A 10,597-nucleotide genomic window follows, 5' to 3' on the forward strand; every position below is an offset into this window, starting at 1 on the left:
ATACTGGAAAAGTGTGAATGTTGGAAATTAGCAAATGACTTGTCTGTTGAATCCTCTTTAAACCTCCATATCTCTGTTTAATTAAACTTTGCCCCACTTACTTTCAAGCAGGTGCGCGCGCATTTGTATGTGTGTATACGTATATATACATATATATTTGAAATATGCATTAAAGATGATGGATGAGGTTTAGAGCCCTGATATAATATATAGAATTTTTTAGTCTGTTTTCTTCAGTGGTGCTTTTCCGCTAAATGAGTCGTCTTGAAAACTGCCTTGAAAATGGTTCTTAGGTATTTTTTTTCTTCTTCATTTTGGCACTACTATCTTGGATTCTGGATACAGTTAAAAAAAGTAAGGATTGCACCTGAAAGTTGTGATTTTTTAAAAAAATTGTGCCTAAAGCAGTTAGGTCATTGAAATTCATAAATAGATCGCAAGTCACATTATGCTTAGACTTGATTCAATTTTCAACGTGTTTTCATGATGACTTTAACCACTAAGTTTTATATCACTGTTACTGGGAATTTTTTATAATGTAAAGTTGTTTGTGACTCAGTGCGCAAAACCTTAGCTGGTGATTCAAGGTTTAAAGCTTAACTTTTAAAATAATACCAGTTTGTGACAAAGTGGTAAAACACCCATAGCAAAATTCCAAAGTTAGTGGCAATCAGAAGGCAGAATGTTCTTGTCTAGTAGTTTTATTTAAAAATAATTCATTTTGCTAAGATTTTATGTTAACAAATGTACAGACCAGAGTTTAAAATGATTTATCTAATTGATTCCTTTTGTTACCTGGCTAGCAGGGAAAAGGGGTCGAGGCCGGTCCTGACCTGTTACAATGAAGACTGACTTGCTATGTGGGATTACACCAGAAGCTTGCAGTGGAGTAATGGTAAGGATATCAAGCAACCTTAAGTATCTCAGCTGTATAGGAGCATATTCTGTTGCAAAAGACCTTCCTGCGAAGATCATGGATTCAAATATGGGACATTTGAACTAATACTTGGACTTTGAAATGGATTTCTTTAACAGTTTTCTCTGCAGTGCAAGTTATTAAACTAAAGCTACTCTATTTCCCCAACGTGTTCAACAAAATCCTTAACGTCTAGCATGGTATCTTAATAAAGAATAAAGTTGTTCTTTAAAAAATCTGCTTTAAGTAGATTTTTCCCCCAAGTTTTCTTAGTTAAGGATTCCAAAAGTGGTATTCACAAATTCTTGCATTTTAATTTTTATTGCAGTGCTATAGATGAATACCATCATTGGTATCCTTAAATTTTATTTCTGCTCATGAAGGTTAATCATGATTGTCTATTTAGTAATCACTTACGAATTGTGTTCAGATACAGCAGTTTCAGGTGTAATCATCAGAGCTGGTTAGTCAGGCATTCCAGATAGTGGTTCTTTTCAGAACCTTTTTTAAAGGGTTGGTTAACTACCTCAGTAGCAGAGGATTGAACTATACCCTGTCTGTACTGTACATAGAAAATCTTTGTAGATAAAAGCAAGGCTTGTTTAATATGATATGAGGGTAAGATTATAATATACCAAATGTAACATTCTTAGTTGCCTTTAGTTCCAGAGGCTTTGTAAGACTTCCTCATGACCATCATAACAGGCCTTGCTTTTGTCGTATTTTGTGGCTGAAAAAGCAGCCTTGCTTCTTCAGATATTGTAGTTATTTGGATGTATAATAGTTTAGCAAGATGTTACTTTTGTAAGACATCAGATGTTCAAAAAAAGTGCATCAGCAACTTGTACTAAATACTGCAGTGTCCCTTTATAAAAGGTCAGACTAAAACTGACAACTGTACAGTGAAGCCTGACATTTGGATATTTTGAAGTTTTTCATAAATCATAGAATAGTATATGGCTGTAGTTTAGCTTTTTAGGTAAAAGGTATGTTTTCATTAGTGCATTTCTTATTGCTGATCACTGTAAAAACATGTGGATCAGCTTTCCATTTCTCTTATGCAGATCATGATAACCTGTAGAGTAGAGTACAATCATTTGTGCTATGTTTTTAATTTTCTAAAGCACCTTGATGACAGTGAGTGTTCAGTGGTGAAGCATCCTCTATTGAACCACCCTTAAAAAAAGACAAAATAAAAACAGAACCTTGCCAAGTCCAGTTTCATATAGGTAAAAGATAGATAAAATTATGACTTACTTTGGACTTGGCATAAAGAGTTCCCTTAACCCCCTTCACAAAGGGATACTGCAGTTATACTACATACCCATAGGCACCACAATGAAAATTGAAGCTTATACCTAATTAAGGTTTTATACACACCAGTTCCCCCAGTAAATGCAAATTTTAACAAAATTAGACATGTCATATGTTGAAAATGCTCATGGCAAACAATCATTTTGCATTCCTGCAAATAAAATTGTTTTATACTGTAAGCTGGAGGCGAGTGTAACTTATTTTTGTAATAAAGTTTTTATTTTTTTTATGTGTCATTAATATAAATGTGTGTTAGTACAGAGATCTTCTGGTTAAAAACTTAGAATCGCACACATTTCAGTATGTTTACTTGTATTTACATAATTTTTAGAATAGTGGTTGCCAATAGCCTGTATGTTTTCACATTAATTGATTTATTTTTTTTTTTGTTATCTTAATAAACCATTTTAGTATGTTGTATGTCAATTACTGGGATAGCTGGGACATAAAGTGTAATTAAAAATTGTCAAGTATTCATTGGAATATGTAAATGTGCCTTGCCAGTTTTGAACTTTAAGACAAAGTAAGTGAACGATGGTGAAATGAGTAGTGAATGCCTAAGAGACATTTGCTACCAGAGTTTCATATACTGCCCTTGCTAAAGAAATTTCTTATTTCTTCCTCAAATTCGAGCGTAAAACTTAACGTTGCATTAGCTTCTGAATTTTCAAATCTACTTAGAGAAATTAGGCTTATGGAAAGTGGGTTTTCTAATTGTAGCCTTAAGTATAACTTTGAATTTCAATGTAATCCTTGGTGCTGGCATTCCCAGTGCCAAGGAGTTTAAATGCTCCCTTCAAAGAGGTTGCCATGCCTACTGGCACTTTTACTGTCATACGGTTTTATAAGGAACACTGTCAAGATGTGGAAACCAATTTTGAATTTGATATGAAATGAAACACTGGGGGCTGTAGGAGAGGGGAAGTCCTCAGATTTCTTAATCTTGAAATCTCTCCATTGCTGAAAACCTTAAAACACTTGTTGGATCACAAGTGCTAGTGACTAGTTCTTAGTCTGGAAACGTATTGCAGGGGATAATACGTTTATGGAATTGTAACAGTAGATGGAAGTGCATGAAAACATTGCAACTAAGGCGCTATGTGTGTTGAAATTGTGGATTAAATCCCTAATTTCAACTCTGATAAAAGCATGGGGGATGACTATTTTAAGAGGAAAAAAAAAAAGGCGAAATTGACAGGAAAGTCTTTAATGGAATGCAAGCAATGGTGAGTGAGCAAAATACCAGTATCCTGACAGTGTTCCCTCTAATTATGAACTCAAGCCATTATAACTTTTACAATTAAATATGATTTGCACTGTTCTGATATTGGTGCAGTTTTTTAGAAAAATTACCAGAAAACTAAATTGCATGTGGTGATTAATATTGTGGAAAAAAAAAAAAAAAAAAGAAAAACCTAAAATCAAAAAATTATTATTTTTCAAAGCTTTAAATTTCATTGTTTAAAGGAAAAACCATTAAGTGGAAATACTGGTGAGAATGGGCAAGTGCATATATACAACATCAGTTTGGTTGCACTTGGGTGTTGGTAAACTTGAAATGTTCTACAGCAATAATGCATCTCTTAGGGGGTGCTTTGGTGATAAATGAACATATGATGCAGTTCTTTTTGGCATGTTGAAGGCAAGTTTTGACTTAATATAATGTGCTGCCTCTATTTATTCTCATAAGAGGCTTTCTTTACTGAAACACCTGGAAAGGTGTGTAAGTAGTATAGCTCCACATTGGTTTGTAACATGTTTCTAAATTCCAAGTCTAGTTGAATTTAATAAGAAACTGGAAACTGCTGCTGCTTAACACTTCTGGTTTATAAACACTCCAATACACAGCTTTTAAAATTATACTCTTGTTTTAATACTCATTTTTGTTTGAAAGGTTTCATATAGGACATGCAACTGTACTTTTTTTTTTCCTTTCCAGTTTTAAAGAGGAGATTTGTTATGATCCAGAACTTAAGTTTGTGTTTTTACTGTTGGAGGAAGGCTGTTACTACAATAAGATACTAAGACCAGTTTCTGAATTTTTGCGTTGTACAACTCTTATGTAAATACTGTCTTTAAAATCTAAAATAAGGAATACTAATTCTGTTCCTGTTGGGGGTGAGGGGTATGACATAGTCTAAAATAAATGTAGTGTCCTCTAAAGGCAGGATTCCACACTTCCGGATAGAAATATTATATATGGCTGCAACTTTTTATCCCCTGTGCCTTTGATTATTCTTCAGAGGCTTAACTTTCCTGTTCAGCCTAGCAATTATTTTAGTGCTTCCATACGCCAGTGAGGGGAGGCTTTTTCTTTTTTGAGAAATAAAACTGAAAGGCAACATCTGAAAAGCAACATGGACATAAATAAACACACAACATTTTCACAAAAGAGTGTGTTTAAATTAATATACTGCACAACATTAAGACTGTTACTCTCTCATGTTAGTGAGATATTAGTGGAAAATATTGTTTAAAATGGAGTAGCAAGTTTTGAAGTAGGCAGCAAGGCAGTGAAATTATCAATACAGTTTTCAGATAATGAAAATGGGTAAAGTGCAAGCTTGAGTCTGTGTTCATGCCCTGAAGCTTGATTCCTGGCTTTATGACTGTATGGACTTAATCATCTGTCTTTATGGAGTGTCTTGCTGAATTAACTCCAGCACGAGCACGTGACATCTCTTGTCTGGGGCTAAGTAGTTGAATTAGTTGTGCATAGGAAACACCAGGTTGTACTTTGCCATTTGCTCTGTCAGATGAAAATGGGATGTGGCAACAGGAGAGGAAGTTGAGCTGAAGACTCCTTGATCATTAATACAGGTAGTGGGGGAAGAAAGAATAAGTTACTGTCACTTTACACCCATCTAGCACAAATAAACAATGCTTCCTAGAAGCTCTGATGTTAAAATCTTTCCAGGAGCCTGATTTTCAGTTACCTGGTCACAGTTTGCAAGTGTGTTTTTTAACTTACGTTAAAAATCAATGGGATGAAAGAGTGACTGCTTTGATGCCCTTTGTCTTCATTGTTACAAAAAGATACTTGTTGAAAAGTGCCACTAGGACTAGCTTGTTAGTTTACTGGCAATTTGGAGAGGGGTGATTGTCTCATGTAATTATACCTTTTTCTTACCAATATATAACTGGTTACTAGTTTTTGCACAGAATACATATTTTTAAATGGCCAACTCCTCAGCAGATGCTGCACAGCTGAGCTCATCTGGATACATTGAGTCATGTGATTTATTTAAACTATCTTCGTGAAAGTTTCTTTAGCTGGTCAGACTTCCAGGTACCTGGTAGAAGCTTTTTTTAAAAAAATAATAAATAGGAAAATCATCTGTGAAGTCTAGAAAACACAGTCATAACACTTAGGTAATATAGTACTTAGATGCAGATCGAATATTTAAAGTTTGAATTGCAAAATACATTTCAGTTCAGATAATTGTTCATGCAGTTTTTGGTGTCCACTCTAAAGCAAACACTTCAAATAGTCATTTAGGTAAAACTGGGGAGTGTCAAAAATCTAATTCCCCATAGTCTGAGAATGATTCATTTGGCTGATTATTGGTGAGAGTTCCCTTTGCACTGTTAGTGTGACAGTGTACTTCCTTTGGTCACTAATGTGTAGAAAAGACATGGAATCTTAACTCCTCATTTTCTTTGCACTAAGGAAGTTAGAAAATGCACTCTTAGTTCTGCTGCACAGCCAGTAGAATAGTCTATGTCATTTGATTGCACAGAAGATAATGGTAAGTAAAAACAGACTTTCTTGTACTTAAATGACTTGCAGTACCTGAAATCCAACTTCAGTTGACTGATTCCTTATCGGCAGTGATTAAACCAGGTTGTGCATTTTAAGTCTTAATTTCAGTGTGTCCGCTTCAATGCCAAGTGAATGTTGAATGTAATCTGACACTGTTTAGTGGTAAATACTTTAGATCTAAAAATGTCTTAAATGCTTCATAGATAATTCAGTATCTATTTTTACACTAAAGGGTAATCATAGTAGTTAAGGGATTTTACATGAACACAAGTCATTAACTGAAAGCCGGGAATGGAATGTATCAATGTATCAGATGCCGAGTTCCTGGTTCCAAGTTGCTTTCAGTATTGTTCTGCCGTCTAAAGTAACAGTTTTATTTTTTCTTTTTTTTTTTTTTTTTTTTTCCTCTTTAGTGGGATGAGGAATGTACCTAATTCTGTCACTCATAATGGTTATTTAAAAATAACTACTATTACTAAGTGAAATGAATTTGGGATTAAAAAACTTCCTCCTTGGGAATTCAACTAAGATACATTAATAGATGTCCCATCAGTAAATCAGTGCTTTTCTTAAGAAATAATGTCAGCATACTTTAGAAGAAAGCTGTGTTACAAAGCACTGGTGAGAGCTAGCATAAAAGAAATTATAAGTAATCTTTTCATTATGCAGATCTTTATTACAATTCAAAGGTGATTTTAACATTACAGTATTTGAGATGACAGATAAAAATACCTAGTCCCTGTATCTTGAAAGCTGAAGTGGCTATTAAAAGACTCTTCCTGTTTCAGATTGTGGTCAAAGGCTTCCTGTGGATATTGCAATTAAATGTTTTTTTCTTCTAGTACAAGTAGTTGTTTTGACAAGCCGACCTGTTTCCAATCCACAGTTTTCAACAGAATTTGAGTTTTGTACATGTGTTTAAGTTGATACTTAAGCAGTTGATACAGCAGAAGAAAAACATTCAGTGACAATCACTTGTGTCTTTCACCAGGAAATTACCAGTGCATAACTGCCTTAAACTAGTCTAGTGAAACTGTCCTGTATTTATGTTATCTACAGTTATAGAAGTGTGGTTATTTATACTTGCTTTTGAGTTAGTGAGATGCTTAAAACTGACTTTGATGAAAACGGGCATATATGCTGTTAATATCTGTCAGAATTTGCAGATGATGAAATATGATGTGAGTTTCATACTAACAGAAGACTAGGCCTGAATATAAAGGGACAGTTGGTCGTAACTTCTCTCATTGGAAGACTTGATGGTATAACAAGGCTTAGGTGGCTTCAAGCATTAGCAGTGCCTTGCTTCACTGTTTTCTCATAATATTAACACAGTCTCTGATGGAAAAAACCCAACTCATTATGGTATTAACTCCAGAGAGACTGATCTTCAAGTTGTGAAGGATCTGTAAGGTCTTAAATCCATTGGATTTAGTATGGTGTTGGCAGCTTGGATTTGCATAGAAGTGACCTTACAGTGGGAATGGTGTAATAAATGGCGCTTCACATTTTTGCTTAATGTTAAACTAACCTGAAGTTTGGTTTGCTTTAGTTTTAAGCCATTCACATCCAAGAAAGTGATCTTGATATTTGTATGTCTTGAGCTGATCAGTAGGTCTTGGACCCTAAAGTTAATTTGAGCTAGTTGATCTTTTCTTAGGTTAAGTGCTAAAATCAGTACAGCTTTCTACTAGCAAGTAGAGTTTTGTTTTCTTAATGGCAGTATATAAACATTCACAGTTTATTGCCTCAAGTGTAACATTTCTAAATAGCACTGCTTTCATTGAATAATGAGCGGAGTATACAGATGAGTAGTGCAAAAACATAGCTAAGCTTTTTGGCAAATGAAGCCTGCCAGTCTGTAATGCAGTTGGAGGGGCATGAAGGTGTACCTGCCATGTGTGTACAGATGGCATTGAGATATAACAGGTAGTGGTCACATCTCAACATGGTGTTCACAAACTACTTTCTGTGATGGCCTGTGCTAAAATGCTTCTGAAATTTTACTGTGGTGCTAGTAAAGAACAGCTATGATAATTAGTACAGCTTCAAGTAGCTGATGAGCAACTCCAATTTTTGTAGTCTCTGGAAGAGACAGTCATGAATAGTGTGTATTACAGGTTTCTAAATCCTTGTGAAGCAACCTTTTTCTTCTTTAATAAGTGAAGATTAAAACATGTAAGATTCAAATTCTTCATGCAGTTAAGGATAGAATAATTTAGCAGTTCTCATTTTAAGTTCAGATAGCTGGGTGTAGTTAGAGCACAGTAATCGAGGCATGTATTTTAGAATCAAGATAATTTTTTGACTCTGTTGAGAAAGACTGAACCTATTTAACAGCAATCTTAGAATACTTGTAGTTAGCAAAAATGATTATACTGTGGGAGACACAACCAAACCACAACCAAAATACAAACACACCCCCCAGTACCTCTATCCTCTCACCCTGAAGGATATTTAGGAAGAGGACAATATTCATCACTTTTTAAGGGCAATGCAATGTAAATAGGTCATAGGTGCTGGAATTCTTAGATATAGGGCAGGTGAGATTAATGTGATAATCTTGGAACTTCTGCCTTCCCACCACATGTTAAAAATAATGCAGAGATCTCAGGTTTCACAAATGAATTAAAATTGTGGTTAATGTTCACATTAAGAAAGAACAGATATGTCTTAACTCAGACATCTGGAAGGGAAAAAAAAAAAAGTGTCTGAAGAGAAAAACTTGCAGGGTCTTTTTTAAATACCTCTTTTCTTAAGCAATGTTGACAACTAGGGAGTTCCTCCTCAGAGGAATACAGAGGGGTTTGTCTTGTATTTAACAGGTTGGTCTAGGACTGATCACATCACAAATACTCCCCATGTTGGAAAGCTCTTAACAAAGCATATTATTTGCTCCCTGAGAAAAGGAAAATAAATGAAACAGTTTGAAAAAGAAGTCATCTCCCTGTAGGCAAAAGACAGCCACCAAATCTGTCTGAAGTACACTACTGGCAAGTTTCTAATATAGAATTAAAGAAAAAATAGGGAAATAACCTGGCAAACCACAACATACAACTTCATTTAGCTATGGTACAGCTTTGTAGAATCTTCCCTGCCTCTAACCTGTCTGTCCTTTCCCTGTGAAAGGTAGGTACACTCTTTAGCCAGGCACCATCTAGTAGCCACAGCATGGGAGGTGATGGATCTTGGCCAGATGGAAACACCAGGTCAGAAGCAGACAGGGCCCTTGGATTATATGTCAGAAGGTAAGAATATCCTGTCCTGGCTGTTAGAATCATCAAGACCATTTCATCTTAATACCTATGTCAGAAGAAAATTGTATCTCTGTAAGGGAGGAGGTTTTAAACACAGCAAAATACAAAATTTGTGGAAAAAAGCCCCCCAGTTACTTTGCCTAATGCTATTTCAAATGTCCTGTTCAGAGATGTGATTTATGTCCTAGAGCTGGTATTTGTAAAATCACTGTTTGGATGTGATGAACTAATGGCCTTGTCTAGAGGGGGATGTAAGAGACAGCCTTCAATATCTGATACACATACTCCAAAAGGCAGACCTTTCCCAATGTAGGTAAGGGGTTCTTCCATCTCCTTTCAGTGGCATAACATATTACATATTTACCACTCACTGGTCTTAATAATCCTTTAGAGGGTGGATAAAAGTAGGGTAGTTGAGAAAAACTTTTTAGTAAGGCCTGGTGATGCCTCATAATTTAGTGATGCTTGAAGAAATGCCAAGTTCCTAGCAGTTCAAATTTGAAGTCTTGATTTGAATGTCTCAGTGCAGGCCACAAAGTGAGAATAGGTGTTACACTTGTAAGGCTGGGTGAATCAATGCCAGTTCAGCAGCCTCTGCAGTGTTCTAGTTCAGGATGGGCCCAAAGAGCTCCCAGTACACCAGTTCCTTGTACAGAGTCGCATTTGTTCTTTTATAAGGTCAGTACAAGCTCAGCATCCTGCAAGGGAGATATGGCTGATCATTTCTTGGGACTAAGCCAGGTCTTAATTCATTAAAGACCTGGTAGTGCAAGGAACCCAGATAGGTGTATTTTACATTGAAGGTGGTTGCTGCTCAGAAATCAAAGTGATTACAATTAACAGTATGTGCTTGGAAGCATATCTCTGGGACCCCAGGAGATGAAGATGTGAGAACCAGTACGAAGGTTGCTGAACTTCGTTTGAAGATGCTCTGTTTCCTTGAGTCTAGGCTACATGTCTTAGTTCAAGAAATTATACTTCCTTAATGAACAAAAAGAACTTTTTTTCTAAAGCTAAGGCCTGTATCAGATCAGAAGGTAGGCGGAGGCCAAAGAAGGAATGTTGTAAGGTAGAATACACTTGGAAGCTGTTTGCCAGCACAGTCTCTACTTCCTGAGTTAAAGGAGGGTAACTCTTTGTATGATGTTCATTAGTGCTGAGAATATACAGGATTTGTTTCCATAGGCAGCTTTTGGTCAGGAAAAGTCACTTTCTTTGCAGGTGTGAGCATGGTAAGCAGCATCTCTGAAGACTGGGAAAAGGGAATGTACCTGAAGGTAGAAGTAATGTGAAATGAGGAACATAGGGAGATAGGTGCATGGTCTGAGTTCTTGGTGAAACTCAGTC

General features: G+C 35.8%; 1 protein-coding gene across 4 annotated transcripts in view; it reads left to right on the plus strand.

Moving 5' to 3' along the window:
• SYNCRIP (synaptotagmin binding cytoplasmic RNA interacting protein) overlaps positions 1-4,269 on the plus strand; it is a 26,763-nt gene extending 22,494 nt beyond the window's left edge. For 2 of the 4 annotated variants that reach the window (XM_015622428.2, XM_015622430.1), the window contains exon 12: positions 804-4,269. In XM_015622428.2, coding sequence (XP_015477914.1) covers positions 804-832 — 29 coding nt within the window. In that variant the 3' untranslated portion in view covers positions 833-4,269. The remainder of the gene's footprint in view (positions 1-803) is intronic. The other 2 variants (XM_015622429.1, XM_015622431.1) reach the window with 1 other exon arrangement.
• The last annotated feature ends 6,328 nt before the right edge of the window (positions 4,270-10,597 follow it).

This window comes from Parus major, chromosome 3 (genome assembly GCF_001522545.3).
Source record: "Parus major isolate Abel chromosome 3, Parus_major1.1, whole genome shotgun sequence".
NCBI classification, from domain to species: Eukaryota; Metazoa; Chordata; class Aves; order Passeriformes; family Paridae; genus Parus; species Parus major.